General features: G+C 35.8%; 1 protein-coding gene across 2 annotated transcripts in view; it reads left to right on the top strand.

The window, feature by feature from the left end:
* Window positions 1-15,227, top strand: part of eif2ak3 (eukaryotic translation initiation factor 2-alpha kinase 3) — a 35,036-nt gene extending 19,809 nt beyond the window's left edge. Inside the window, exons 3-18 of one of the 2 annotated variants that reach the window (XM_051126230.1) lie at window positions 1,241-1,435; window positions 1,572-1,702; window positions 1,910-2,015; window positions 2,106-2,204; window positions 2,304-2,469; window positions 4,913-5,053; window positions 5,144-5,266; window positions 5,374-5,600; window positions 5,713-5,825; window positions 7,242-7,364; window positions 7,459-7,608; window positions 8,476-9,163; window positions 9,254-9,427; window positions 9,801-9,902; window positions 11,570-11,632; window positions 13,243-15,227. In XM_051126230.1, coding sequence (XP_050982187.1) covers window positions 1,241-1,435; window positions 1,572-1,702; window positions 1,910-2,015; window positions 2,106-2,204; window positions 2,304-2,469; window positions 4,913-5,053; window positions 5,144-5,266; window positions 5,374-5,600; window positions 5,713-5,825; window positions 7,242-7,364; window positions 7,459-7,608; window positions 8,476-9,163; window positions 9,254-9,427; window positions 9,801-9,902; window positions 11,570-11,632; window positions 13,243-13,422 — 2,781 coding nt within the window. In that variant the 3' untranslated portion in view covers window positions 13,423-15,227. Of the gene's footprint in view, window positions 1-1,240; window positions 1,436-1,571; window positions 1,703-1,909; window positions 2,205-2,303; window positions 2,470-4,912; window positions 5,054-5,143; window positions 5,267-5,373; window positions 5,601-5,712; window positions 5,826-7,241; window positions 7,365-7,458; window positions 7,609-8,475; window positions 9,164-9,253; window positions 9,428-9,800; window positions 9,903-11,569; window positions 11,633-13,242 lie in introns of both variants that reach the window. The other variant, XM_051126229.1, reaches the window with a different exon arrangement.
* Window positions 15,228-15,779: the final 552 nt, after the last annotated feature.

Raw genomic sequence — 15,779 nt, 5'->3', positions numbered from 1 at the left:
AAGGATCATGTGACACTGAACACTGGAGTAATGATTCTGAAAATCACAGGAATAAATTATATTTTAAAATACATTAATACAGAAAACTATTATTTTAAACTGTAACTGTTTAAACGTTTTTTTTTTTGTTTGTTTGTTTGTTTGTTTTTTTTCGGTATTTTTTTTTTTAATCAAGTAAATGCAGCCATAATGAGCATAGGAGAATTCTTTACCAAAAAAAAAACAAAAACAAAAAACATTTAAAAATCTTACTGACCCCAGACTTTTGAACAGCAGTGTATATTAATTGAGACAAAGCAATTAATTTTTTGCTTGCCTACTAGTTTTTAAATGGATAGTCATTTTACATAGCTGACACACTTGATTTTCAGAAGCGCTCTGTAATAGCTAATGGCATTAATGAAGTTCTGGACATCGGCTGGGGTTAAATGCATGCTCTTCTAATTGATTGACTTTAATTGTTCATTGATTTAGGACGTAGCTGGGCTGAGGATGATGGAAGTCTCACCCAACGTCAAGATCCTGTAGAGCTGGAGATCAGACAAATAGATCACATGATGGATTAACTCAATGTAGCACAGTGATGAGTCATCCATTGCAGCACACACACACTTTAAACCTCTTACCCTCAGTACCGCTGCAAACTCCTCACAAGCCCCGCCCACCCAGACATGATGGACAGATGAGCTAATCCCTTCAATTCTCAACCAATCACAGCAGCTGTTTTCGTTCTCCAGGTGCTTGCTTTCTCATGGTGTTTCGGCATCCTATTGGTCAACGCCAGGTGTCAAGGTTAGATTTAGCACAACAGGAAGTCAGTGATCTCATCCCCCCCACCTCTGTTTTCTAAAGTGTCTGTTTGAGGTGAGATCACTTTTTGGATTAGGGTCAGTTACAATATCCTTATGTAATGGCCTTTTCTTTTTATCAGTGTGTGTGCTCGGGACACTCGTGCCCTGCTTGTGTGACTCTTCAGACAACAGTAGACCAAGCGCCAAATGTTAATGGCATACAGTGTGATAATGCCATACACAGCCTCAAAGCTGATTGGTCAATGTCTCTGTGTTGTCTGTCCCCTTGTCTCTATCCATCATGGTCTGCTCATTGTATCCACCCTGCTGCTGATGATTGAATACGTGAACTATTTCCCAAGATAAATATCAAGTGCCACTTCGACTCATTTACTACAACAATCAGATCAAAAATAGTAAGAATCTCATGACCTGTTTCTGTTCTTCAGATTTTTGGGAACAAGATGTTCATTCCCTCTCTGGATGGAGCTCTGTTTCAGTGGAACAGGGACAGGGAGAGTATGGAAGCTGTTCCATTCAGTGTTGAGTCCCTGCTGGACTCCTCGTACCGCATCGGAGAGGACACTGTGCTTGTAGGGGGCAAATCCCTCACCACGTACGGCCTTGGCGCATACAGCGGCAAGGTAACTCAAACGTTTTCTTTTTCATTTGTTTTCCAGAACAATAAATGATTGATGTGCTGTTGTGGCACTATACGAACTCTTTTATCATATAGTATCGGTTGTCAGCTTTAACCTCCCTCTCTCTTTTTCTCTGTAGTTGAAGTATATTTGTTCAGCGGTGGGCTGCAGTCGGTGGGGGGACGAGGAAGGAGAGCCAGAGGACGTACTGTTACTCCAGAGAACACAGAAAACTGTCAGAGCCGTGAGGCCTCGCAACGGGTTTGAGAAGTAAGAAATACCCGCAGGCTCTGTTATGTGAGCGCTTTATGTGACCTTGCTTTTGATCTCGCAAATGATACAAAGGTAGATTGGATGCACGGGACGCTAGATTGTATCAACGTTGCACAGCTTGGCAGGTTGATATTGAAAACGAATTGTAGAATGGTAGTCATTCCAGTAAAATGGCAATTGTTTTGTGTTTTCTTTCCCTGATAGATGGAACTTTAGCGTGGGAAACTTTGAGCTAAAATTCGTCCCTGAGATTCAATCCAACCTCAACTTTCTGGAGGGGGAGCCGTCTAATGGGGAGACATGGCGAGAGGTCAGACGTGAAGCACAACGCGTCATCCAAGAGGAGACGGACGCACAAACCAAAAATCACGCTAATGCGCATTCACACTCGCACACTCAGGTAGAGGGCTTGGACCTGGTCATTAAGGTTTCTGTGCCGGACTGGAAAGTCATGGCCTTCAGCACCAAACCGGAAGGACAGCTGATCTGGGAGCATCAGGTAACACAACTTTGTTGTTGTTTAGAGTCTTAGCTGAAACTTGTAGTAAGAAATCATGAGAAAAACGAATTTATTTGTTTTTTTTTCTTTTTTGTGAAGTTTTGCACACCCATTGCCTCTGCGTGGTTGGTAGGAGGGGGGAAGGTGACTCCCATTAGCCTGTTCGATGACACCTCGTATAACTCCCAAACTGAGACTGAAGCTCAGGAGGATGATGACATCATGGAGGAGGCCCGTGGGGCCACTGAGTCCAGCGTTTACCTGGGTAACACACACTTGACATTGTTTTACACACATGAATGTGGATGAGATCCTGTTTACTTCTGGTATACAAATTGATTTTGGCTGAAGCAAGTTATTAGTCAGGTCCAAATGCAAGTGTAAACTTGGTTTCTAATGTTTTTGTGATCGGTTCGTTTAGTTGACCTGTCAATCCACCGTTATGGTAAAACCAGGGCTACAATGAAATCACTGACAGCACGTGCCGTTTGTTTAGACACGTGACACTGCACTCTGCACAGAGTGGGACACTTCAAAAGTAGATTTAAAACATTGACAACAAAATTGTGTTCAGTATACTGTAGTGCATGTTTTCATGTCATTACTAAGCCATGAATTTGTTGACTAAATACTGCGTTAGTGGAGAAAAGACAGCTATATATTTTTGCCCATTTGGTGATCAAATAAAGTCTTGTAGACCGCCGCTTGAATTAAATGCGAGTCCATTGTGTGATACTGGATGGCTGCGAGTTCTTCGAGACGCGGCGCTGCACTTTTGCATATTGTGTGACAAACATATTTTTATATTTTGATTAGATAACCACAAATGTTCTAGAATAGAAGCTGTTAAATTGCAAAGTACACAATATCCATATGTATATGTGTATCCATATGTATGTAATTTCAATACTGCGTAATGGTAACACTTTACAATATGAGTCCATTTGTAACATTAAGATTGATAAGAGCTGTAGAATACAAGTACTGTTTCTTGTTAGAGTGTGTTAATTTCAGCATTTACTGATATATTTAAGAAATTTTAGTTGCTTTTGTTGACATTAATGGACAATGAACTAACTGTAATGATAAATATATAATTAATATTAATATTTTTATTCATTTACAAAGTATGTTTTTTTTTTTTTTTTTTTTTTTTGTTTTTTTTTTAATAGTAGAGCACTATTTATTTTCCGTTCAGTATCCATTTTAAAAACTGTCGGTCGATTAATCGGTATCGGCCAGTGTGGTCCAACCTAGTTATTGGTATCGGTAAAATGCAATATTGGTCGACCTCACAAGTTGACAAGTCGTCATTACAATGTCAGGTGTGTTCAAGCCACTTTGACGGAAAAAGATGGTGATTTACCTTTTTACCTTTCTACAAGTTTTTAAAACTCTGCATGTGCAAAATGATAAATAAAGAATGTGCATCATTGTGTTTTTTTTTTTTCTGTTTTTATTCAAGGTGATATAAACTGCATCATTATATATTCTATGGTAACTATACAATAATATAATATTTTGTATATATAACTTACATAGTTTTATTGTATATTAAAAAAATAATTGTATTCATTTCAACAAATTTACCATCAACACAGACGCTGCATATCTGTTGTCTTTGGCTGCGTCCATTGCATCCGACACGTTTTTTTTACTGACATGCCACCAACTCGGAAACTCTGGGCTTAAAGAAATTTTCTAATTTTCCACTGGTAAAAACAACTTTGGTGGCGTTCATGTGCGTTCAACTCATAAATACGATCTATCCAACATGACTTGAACGCACCAATAGTACAGCTGAGTATTGGCCAAATAAGTACTGGCTAATAGCCGATACCGATACAGATATGTTTCCTTTTGTTTGGAAACAACACCAAGTATGACCTGAGAGCACATGAGTAGTTTCAGCACAGCGCCATCTACTGATCAAAATTTTTTTACAAATGTTGACATTTCTGCTTTCAACTTCTTAAAAAAATCCCAAGATTGGTCTCATTACACTCAGAACTGCGTACTTAACAGCACGATTTGTTGATAATGCTGTATAGCAATAAAAGTCTTTTAACAAGGATCTAACCCTGTTTATAGTGAGCTACCATACTGAGTTCGATTTCAGCCCTAATCACGTACACCTGAACCAGCTAATCAAGTCTGCAGAAAGGTAGTGCCTGGTGTGCTTGGCCCCTTAATTGCTGCTTGCAGCTATATTTGTTTTAAAAGTCATATGTGTCAAATTAGAAAGTCATTATTTTGAAATGTAATAATGTTCAATTTCAAATAAATGCTGTTCTTTTAATCTTTCTTGGAGGAGTCTTGGGAAAAAAATCCCATAAAAATATAAAACAGCACAATTGTTTTTAACTGATAATAGTAATAAATGTTTCTTGAGCAGGAAATCAGCATTATTCTGAAAGGTCATGTTACATTAAAAACTGGGATATGACCATAGGAGTAGAAGAAATTACTTTTTAAAATATTTTTTACATTTTTAAATAGAAAATAGAAAAGTTATTTAAAATAGTAATGCACTGCATTTTTTGATCAAATAACCTTAACAGAATAGACTTCTTTTAAAGCAATTTAAGTCAGTGGTGTATACAATCACAAGAGAAGTATTGGAGATGTGTAATTCCAGGTGTAAACAGCATCTTGAGAAATAGAGACATGTAATGGGAATCTAAAACGTGCTTTTTCTCTCATTAAAGGGATGTTTCAGGGTCAGCTGTACCTCCAGTCCTCTGTGAGAATCTCAGAGAAGTTTCCATCGAAGCCCAAAGCTCTGAATGGGTGGAGCAGTGACAGTGACATGACGCCACCACCTACGGTCAAATGGAAACCCCTCATCCGTGAGTATACTACACCTTATACACGCAAATGTACTGTATGTACTAAAAACAGTGTGATGATGTCAATAACACCAGTCTATTTCCTCCTAGACTCTCCTTCCCGTACTCCAGTCCTGGTGGGCTCTGAGGAGTTTGATAAATGTCTGAATAATGATAAATTCTCCCATGAGGAGTACAGTAACGGAGCTCTATCAATACTGCAGTACCCCTATGGTAAGAACAACAGTCCTTCAGGGCATTTCAACACTTGGTTTGACCAGGAACTTGTGGTTTAAAAGAGAATTTAAACTCATCACCACTTTCTCTGTTTCCCAATACAGATAATGGATACTACTTTCCATACAGTCCTCGTTACCGTAACCGCCGTGATGAGACGGCAGTGAGTGTTCTGCTGAAGAAAGATGGAGAGGGGTCACAGGTGAGAAGGAAAGACCCTGTGTTACTGCTGCCGTGGTGGAAAGAGATTCTGGGTACCATCATCTTCTGCATCGCTGCCACCACCTACATCGTCCGCAAGTTCTTCCACCCACCCACAGCATATGTGCGGGTAAACAAAAACTCACAATACACATCTTGTTTTCTTTTGTTTTATATATAGATTACAAATAATGTGTGAAAAGTCATGCATGTTTTAATACTGTTTTAATTAATCTGTGCAGCAACGAAAGGAGTCGGAAACACAGTGTCAAACTGACAGCAAGTTTGAACTGGATGTTACAGAACCCAAAGAAATTGTCGTCACAGAGACACGGCCATGCGAATATGTCTCTAGGTAAGCGAGCGTGCATTTTTAATTTATGTAGATGTTAATATTGATTTCGTGTCCATTTTAAGTTTGGTTAATTATTGTAATTAATTTTTGTTGTTAATTTACTCAGTAGTTTAATCAATTTAAGCTTATTCACTGGCAAAAATAATGTCTGATATAATTTCTGCCTTTTTTTTGTTTTTGTTTTATTTATTTTTTTTTATTAATAGTAATCATTTAATATTACATTCAACCAAATTAAGTTCATATTCAGCATCAGTGTATTAAAATATGGGTAGAAAGTTGAAAATGTATTTAGAAGAAAACATTTTGGTAACACTTTACAATAAGGTGTCTTTTGTCAGCATTAGTTAATACATTAACATGAACGAACAATGAACAATACATTTCTTACAGCATTTATTAATTTTTGTTAATGTTAGTTAGTATAAATACTTCATTATTTGTTCATGATAGTTCACAGTGCATTAACTAATGTTAACAAATCAACTTGTGATTTTAATAATGTATTAGTAAATGCTGAAATTAACATTAAGATTAATAAATGTTGCAAAAGTACTGTTCATTCTTACTTCATGTTAACTAGTGTAGTTAACTAATGTTAACTAATGAACCTTATTGTAAAGTGTTACACACATTTCTTAATTATATTTAAATTGTAATTTAAAACTACTTGCATGTTGTATTAACGTTAATGATTAATCAATAATTTATTGTTAATTTTAATGATACTGAACTGAAATTTCCGAAAGTTGACATTCCTAAAATAGTATTTGTTTAATTGTTTGTTTTACATAACCATCTGTTATGGATGAGGTCATGTGAGTCTGGTTTCTTTCTTTTTCGTTTTCTTTCTTGTTGTTCTTTTTTTTTTTTTTTTAATTCTGCTTAAAACAAAAAAATGAGAATTAGAGCAATATGCATTATCCACATGGCATAAAGTGATATGTTTACAGAGGAGCTCATTCAGGTTTCACCTTTAAATAAAGAAGTTTCAAATGCCAGAAAACAGTTGGAGTTCCACTTTTAAATAAGGAAATTCAAACTCATTTCCTAAAATAGTTTACACTTGTTTGCACATGGTACATTAGAGACAGTTGCTGAATGTGGAATGCACAGATGGCATCGTGATCATATTTTACTTTTAAATTCTCAAGGGTAAATGCACAGCTATAATGACACAAGTGCTCTCGCTGTGCGGTTTATTTGCTGAGTTTGATTTGTTTTCAAGTGATGTTTTAAATTACTAATTTATACAGTATGTAACCGTTTTAGTAGGCTTCTCTGCACGCTCTGTTGAGCTCAGTTGAACACCGACAAACAGCTGTACTACTGTACAACATACGGCGGTGATTCAAATCAGCAGAACAAAGTCCAAGGGAATATTTTCATAACCGAGTTGTGTGTTTTGTATATCAGGTACTTGACAGACTTCGAGCCAGTGCAGTGTTTGGGACGTGGTGGATTTGGTGTCGTGTTTGAGGCACGCAATAAAGTGGACGATTGCAACTATGCCATCAAGAGGATCCGTCTACCCAACAGGTATCAGTCGTCACAAAACATTAGAGCGCCATAAAACCGTCATTTGGGATACAGGTGTGTGTATGTTTGGCTTTAATGCTGTTTGTGATTGTAGGGAGTTGGCTCGTGAAAAGGTCATGCGAGAGGTGAAGGCTCTAGCTAAGCTGGAACACCCAGGCATCATTCGTTACTTTAACGCTTGGCAGGAGAGTCCGCCCCAGGGCTGGCAGGAGGACATGGACAAACGCTGGCTCAAAGACGCAAGGTGCGAAAAATGGCCTTGAACAAAAAACCTGGTGACTTGTTGATTAATACAAGGTTGTTGCGGTCATGGATGATCACAGAATTTTTAAAGTTATGTTTTCTGGGCTGGTAAAAGTCATGAAAAATTCTCTAGTGAATAAACATTTTTATTGTTATGAATATTTAGAGATGATTGTAAAAGATTTAATTATTTTTCAAAATGGGAGAAGTCATGGAAATATGGTACATATTTATAATATATTTATATTTATATTAAATATAAATATAAATATATTAAAGTTACAATATATTTATAACTTTTATTGAGGTAGGACGCATTAAGTTGATCTTTTGTTTATTTGTTTGTTTGTTTGTTTATTTATTTATTTAAGTTCTTTTAATTTGTTTTTAATTCATCAACAAATCCTTTATTTTATTTTTTAAAATTTTTGTTATATATGTTTGTTTTATTTTATTTTATTTTATTTTTGTGACCCTGGACCACAAAACCAGTCATAAGTGTCAATTTTATGAAATTGAGATTTATTGATTGAAATTATTGCTACAAATATACCCTTGATATCTGGTCCCAGGTCTTATTTTATTTTATTTTATTTTATTTTATTTTATTTTATTTTATTTTATTTTATTTTGTTTTATATTATTTTGTTTTATGTTTTATTTTTTTTTATTTTAGATTATATTTTATTTTATTTGAATTTTTTATTTTATTTTTTTTTTTTACGTTTTCTTTTCTAATTTTATTTTATATATTTGTTTTATATTTTATTTTTTATTTCATTTTATATTTTTTATTTTATTTTAACCAGAATCTGGTGTATCTAAGCAAGAGCATTAACTGGAAGGCTCCTGTTATTTATTTCTTCAGTACCGCTGACTGGCTCCTGAGCTCTCCTGACCACATGGAGGCGTTCTCAGTCAAGGTTCCTGTGGCCACCCCTTCTCCGGTGGACTCCTCTTGCATGTGTGCGGCCGGTGGCGACACGAGTGTGTGTGTTGGGGATCAAGTATGTGTGGAGGGCCTGGGGCCAGACAGTATGATGTCAGAGCGTGACAGTCAAGCTGACCCAGACGCTGTCCTAGAGGTCTCGGATTCCCCACACTCCTTTGAGCTCTGCCCACCCCGCACGGTTACTCACGGCGACTGCACTTCTTCTTCCTTTGATATCGTCTTTGAGGACTCAGGCTGTGAACACCAGGACAATGACAGTGACCTCAGCGGAAGTACACCTGTGCCACCTGCGTGCCTTTCACAGTCTGGCTCCAAACCCCAACATAGTACATCAGCGGGACCTCCCTCTTCCTTACCTCCAAGGCCCACCTCTCTGAGCCTGGCCCCCAGCACCCCCTGTCCTGCCATGCGGCCCCCGCTTACACCTAAGGTGTACTTGTACATTCAGATGCAGCTGTGCAGGAAGGAGAACCTAAAGGACTGGATGGCTCAGAGGTGTCTGCCTGAGCTCAGGGAACACGCTCAGTGTCTGGATATCTTCCTGCAGATTGCAGAAGCTGTGGATTTCCTGCATAGCAAAGGGCTTATGCACAGAGATCTTAAAGTAGGTCCTGAAAATGAAATGTGGATGCAGTGAGGGGTTTTCCAAAGCAGACTGCTTTTTCATTCTCACTACTTTCTCTTTCTCTCTTAGCCATCTAATATCTTCTTCACAATGGATGACGTGGTGAAGGTAGGAGACTTCGGACTGGTCACTGCCATGGATCAGGAGGAAGATGACGAGGAGCTGAGTACCCTCACGCCAATGCCAGTCTATGCCCGTCACACTGGCCAAGTGGGCACTAAACTCTACATGAGCCCTGAACAGGTCAGTTCCACTCACTCATTGCACAAACTACACACAATTTAGTGTGAAAACAGAGTTAGTGTTTAAAGGGATAGTTCACCCAAAAATGACAATTCTGTTATTAATTACTCACCCTCATGTCATTCCAAACCCGTAAGACCTTCGTTCATCTACGGGACAGATATTAAGATATTTTTGATGAAATCAGAGAGCTTTCTGACCCTGCATAGACAGCAACAGTGGACACATTTAAGGCCCAGAAAGGAAACAGGCAATGGAAAACAATCAGATTTCTGCATTGCAGGAGATTACAAACATTATAAAGGAGGGACCTGAGTCACATTTTATAAAAATATATTTATTTAAACTGTCTTTCTCTTTTGTCTCTCTGTAGCTGTCTGGGAATTCTTATTCTCACAAGGTAGACATTTATTCCCTCGGCCTGATTCTTTTTGAGCTTCTCTGTCCATTCCGCACCCAGATGGAGAGAGTCAGGGTAAGACCATCATTTAATTTTTTGGGGTCTGTAAGATTTTTGTTTTTGTAAGTAGTCTCTTACACTTACCAAAGGCAGCATTTATTTGATCAAAAATACAGGAAAAATAAAAATGTTGTGAAATGTTATTACAATTTAAACAGTTTTCTGTTTTAATATTTTTTAATTTATTCCTGTAAAACATTATTATTATTATTATTATTATTATTATTATTATTATTAATATTATTATTTATCTTTTTTTTGTAGCAATATAAATTCATTTACTGTCACTTGTGATCAATTTGTTTTGTCCTCCTTAAAAAATTGGTAACACTTTACAATAAGGTGTCATTTGTTCTGTAATGTATTAACTAACATGAATGAACAATGAACAATACATTTATTATACTAATTATTAATCTTTGTTAATGTTAATTAATAAAAATACAGTTGTTCATTGTTTGTTCATGTTAGTTCACAGTGCATTGTAGGATTAATTCACTTCCAGAACAAAAATTTACAGATAATTTACTCACTGCCTTGTCATGTCTTTAAATTTTTTTTTGTAAAGAAATTGTTTTTTGAGGAAAACATTTCAGGATTTTTCTCCATATAGTGGACTTAAATTGTGTCTGTGAGTTTGAACTTCCAAAATGCAGTTTAAATGCAGCTTTAAAGGACTCTAAACGATCCCAGCCGAGGAAGAAAGGTTTTATCTAGCGAAACGATCAGTTATTTTCTAAAAAAATAAAAAGAAATAAATATTGGCAATTTCTATATATTTTTTTTTTAACCTCAAATGCTCATCCTGTATAGTTCTGTGTATTCCGGTTGAAGACAGTTAGGGTATGTTGAAAAACTCCCATCTTGTTTTCTTCTCTAACTTCAAAATTGTGCTACAATGCTGCAGAAGTACCGACCCAGTGTTTACAAAGTGAATGCTCAAAGACGGTCAAATGCCCTTAAAAAAAAAAAAAAAAAGGTAAAACAGCGATGTAGGCCGATTTGAGATGAGAAAATGAGATGGGAGTTTTTTGACATACCCTAACTGTATTGACCCGGAGTGCACAGAGTACGTATGTGCATCACAGAGCAAGACGAGCATTTGAGGTTTAAAAAAAACATACATTTTCTATTTTTTTATAAAAAAAACAACAGATCGCTTCACTAAATAAGACCCTTCTTTCTCAGCTGGGATCATTTAGAGCCCTTTGAAGCGGCATTTAAACTACATTTTGGAAGTTCAAACTCGTGCCATAGAAGTCCACTATATGGTGAAAATTCCTGAAATGTTTTCCTCAAAACACATAATTTCTTTACGACTGAAGAAAGAGACATGAACATCTTGGATGACAAGGTGGTGAGTACATTATCTTTACATTTTTATTCTGGAAGTGAACTAATCCTTTAATGTTAACAAACACAACTTGTGATTTTAATAATGCATTAGTAAACACTGAAATTAACATTCATTGAGATTAATAAATGCCGTAGAGGTATTGTTCATTCTTAGGTCATGTTAACTAATGTAGTTTACTAATGTTAACTAATCAATCTTATTGTAAAGTGTTACCAAAAAATCTTACTGACACTAAGCTTTTAAACGCTATGCATTCATAAAATTTTGACTTGAATACTTTATTATATGGTACCGAATGATAAACATCTCACTGTTTTTCTTTCAGACTCTCACAGAGGTCAGAGCCCTGCAGTTTCCTGCTGCTTTCTGTAAGGCCAATGTCCTGGAAGTAAGTTTGTTTGTGTTTGTTTGCTTATACTGCTGGGTATTTTGCAATGGTGGTGGGAGGTGGAGTGGGAGTGACCCTACAATTGGGAAATCTAAAAGATGAACAACACTTCAAGTGCCCCCTGTAGGTGCAAATCTGCAATTACAACCTCACCATCTCCAGTGTGATATTTTTCATACAGCAGCAGAATGCAGTTAGACCTGTTTAACTAAATTTAGAATGTTAAATCAGCTGTATTTGTTTAGTGCATACCACAACACGTACATTACACTATTGTGTTTTTTTTGTTTTGTTTTATTAAAGTCTCTTCTGTTCACCAAGACTGCATTTATTTGATCTAAAGTACAGCAAAAACAGTAACATTTTGGGTAACACTTTATTTTATGGTTTCTTAGTTAGTTGCTTATTAGAATGCATATTACTAGAATATTAATTAAGCACATTTTAATGCCTTACATGACCTTATTTTACATCCCTAATCCTACCCTATACCTAAACTTAACAACTACCTTACTAATAGTGAATAAGTGTTCCCTATTCTCCCTATTCTGAATTGTTCAAGAAACATTTATTATCAATATTTAAAACAGTTGTGTGTGTGTGTGTGTGTGTGTGTGTGTGTGTGTGTGTGTGTGTGTGTGTATATATATATATATATATATATATACACATTTTTATATATATATATATATATATATACACATTTATATATTTATATTTATTTATATACTCAACTGTTTTTTATATATATATATATATATATATATATATATATATATATATATATATATATATATATATATATGTATATGTATATATATATATATATATATATATATATATATATATATATATATATATATATATATATATATATATATATATATATATATATGTATATATATATATAGTTTTTCTTTTCTTTTTTTTTTTTTGGCAAAAGAAATTATAGAAATTGTTTTATTTAGCAAGGATGCTTTAAATTGATCAAAAGTGATGAACACATTTGTAATGTTACAAAAGATTTCTATTTCAGATAAATGATGTTCTTCTGAACTTTCAGTTCATCAAAGAAAAAATTCTGCTCTGCTGTTGTCATTATAATAATAGTAATTTTTTTTTTTTTTTTTTTTGAGCAGCAAATCAGAATATTAGAATATTTTTGAAGGATGTGACTGGAATAATGATGCTAAAAATTCAGCTTTGAAATCACAGAAATATATTATATTTGAAAATGTTCAAATAGAAAAACTGTTATTTAAATAGTAAAAATATTTCAAAATTGTACTGTTTTTGCTGTACTTTGTATCAAAAAAATGCAGGCTTGGTGAGCAGAAGAGACTTCTTAAAAAAACATTAAAATCTTACTGTACGAAAACTTTTGACTGGTTGTGTATATACATGCATTTTTAAACACTCTGTACGATACAGTTTTGTTCACCCACCATTTTTTGTTGTGAGAATCAAAAAATGGTCTTGCATTCGGTAACTGCTCCTGTAAGCCCTTATATTATATGAACAGAACTACAACTCTAATATGCATTATATAACACGAACTGTTATTATATTATATTATTTTAATTGAGATTTTTTAAATTATTTTTTTTCAGGCTCAGATGGTGCGCTGTATGTTGTCCCGAGTGCCCGCGGAGCGGCCAGAGGCGTCGGAGATCACAGAAGCTCCTTTATTCCAGGAGCTGGAGGTGCCCTGCAGAATCCGACAACGTACTCGAACGTACAGCGCTTCATCCGCAGGACGACCGTCGCGCCAGATATCCTCATCAAACTAGAACTCCCACTCAAAGACAGACACATACTGTGCCTCATCTGCGGGATGACAAACACAACCAGTCACCACCTCTTAGAACGCACATCATTCAGACACTTTTGTGCAGATAAACTGAGCCCAACTAAATAACACGTCATTCCACAAACCTCTACAACTGGAATCAAACACATCATAACCATAAAACAAGCTGCCTGCTGTGGCGTTTACGCCAAGGGCGTTTAGTGATTTAGTCCCCATTGCATTTCTTTTAACCCGTAATGGACCAATCCCATGATTCCATGCTCCAGAAGCGCTTTAACACTCCCCCAAACACACACAAACACAATGTAGGAGGAGAGTTGTTGTTTTTCCAGTGCTGACGAATGCTGATGAATGACCTGCCTTGGGACGCCGTTTACTCTGCATGTCTTAAACAGGAAGTTGTGACGTGTGCTTTCCTGTCCGACCGGAGTTGTTTTTCTCCTCTAATGTAAATAGGCTTAAATAGTAAGCAAGGGAGGCTTTAAAGGTGCTTGTTCAAGACAGAACGCACAAGTTCAGAGGCATTATAGCCACTCGCTGTTACAGTGTTAGTGGCTCATGTGCACATTACTTGATGAGCGTGAATTTGCGTGTGACTGAGCGGACGTGGAAATATTCAAACTGCCTTTAAGCTGGACTTTGAGACACGAATGACACGTTTGTGATGATGGTCAGTATGAGACTTCGAATTGAGTGATTTGAGACTTTAAAAGTCATTCTGTAAAATACTTCATGCCGTTAGCACTCAGAAAAGTAGTTTACTGTATTTAAGATCATTTTGAAACACAAATTGATCATTTTTCCTTAAAAAAGAAAATCTGAATAAGAAGTGCTTTGACTAATCACACAATAAGAAAGGATACAGCTGGAGGAATCACTTCGACCAAATATTCAGCACACACCCTTAATTGTAACTTATCAGGTAATTACTGATTGTATGATTTTCTTACCAGTTTTGATTAGAGGGACTCAATTTTCTTTTGTATATGATGGAATTTTCTGTATAGTAACTGCTTTTTACAACTTTTTTTCAACTTCTACGGACGATTTTCCTAAGAGTTGTTGTCAAAGTTTAAGAGAATGGCGATAAGAATGGATCTTTATGGTCTCTGGTGACGGATTTGATCTAAAGAGCACCGGGTGCCTCTGCACCTTCAGGAGCCGCTTCCGTATGTATGCGTTTCCTGAACGGGCCGTTATGCTGCAGAACGGACATGAGATTATGACCTTTGACCCTTAATCACGAGGACTGCGTCCTGTAATCCACGTCAGGGACCACTTTTGAACCCTTCAGCTTTTAAAACCTGGATCTGTGAGCCCCGACCCAGTGAAGACAGCGACGAGTGCTGATCCTGTTTGCTTAGATCACTGTGGCAAATCCTTCCAACAGATCTTTCCCTGCTTAATGATCTCTTGGTTTGACTCGGTTTTATTCATGCCTGTGTTCATGTAGAATTTGGTTCTGACTATTCCGTTTCTCCAGTGTTCTTCAGATGTTTTGTTTTTTTTCTCCCTGTGACTGTTGAAATCCCAGTTTCATGTTCTTTAGGCCAGCCATGTCTCCTGCCGTCTATGTAAATATGTTTATTTGTTTTTATTTATGTTGAGTACATAAATCAATCCATTGGATTGGTTGAGGTATAAATAAGGTATATGAATGCACTTCATCCAGTGGAGTGCGTTGAAATATTGTGACTTCTTACAAGTCAGAATTTAATAAACGTTCTATGATGTTTGTAAAATTGCTTTGTTTCATTTTTATGCATAAAAAAAATCTAACATGAATACACAGTATCTAATCTTTTTTTATGGTTGCACTTTTTGTTTTCTAAAGTTAACACCTTGATGTTGAATTACTTTTCCAAGAATCTTTTATAGCACTGTGAAACAAATTTTTCTAAAAGTTGTTTCACTTTTACAGTTGGTCAAAAGTTTACATACACCTTGCAGAATCTGCAAAATGTTAATTACTTTACCAAAATATATATAGAAAATATGTATAGATCATACAAAATGTATGTTTTTTTTTTGTTTTTTTTTTTTAGTACTGACCTGAATAAGAAATTTCACATAAAAGACATTTACATATAATCCACAAGATAATATTTGTTAAATTTACTTCATAGAAGTTTACATACATGTGATTCTTAATACTGTCTTGTCACCTGAATGATCCACAGTTTTTTTTTTTGTTTTGTTTTGTTTTGTTTTGTTTTGTTTAGTGATAGTTGTTCGTGAGTCCCTTGTTTGTCCTGAAGAGTTAAACTGCCTGCTGTTCTTAAACAAAATCCTTCAGGTCCCACAAATTCCTTGTTTTTTCATCATTTTTGTGTATTT

Source organism: Labeo rohita, chromosome 13 (assembly GCF_022985175.1).
Source record: "Labeo rohita strain BAU-BD-2019 chromosome 13, IGBB_LRoh.1.0, whole genome shotgun sequence".
Lineage (NCBI taxonomy): Eukaryota > Metazoa > Chordata > Actinopteri > Cypriniformes > Cyprinidae > Labeo > Labeo rohita.
The sequence above is the reverse complement of the archived record's forward strand: the minus strand, read 5'-3'. Positions and strand labels throughout refer to the sequence as shown.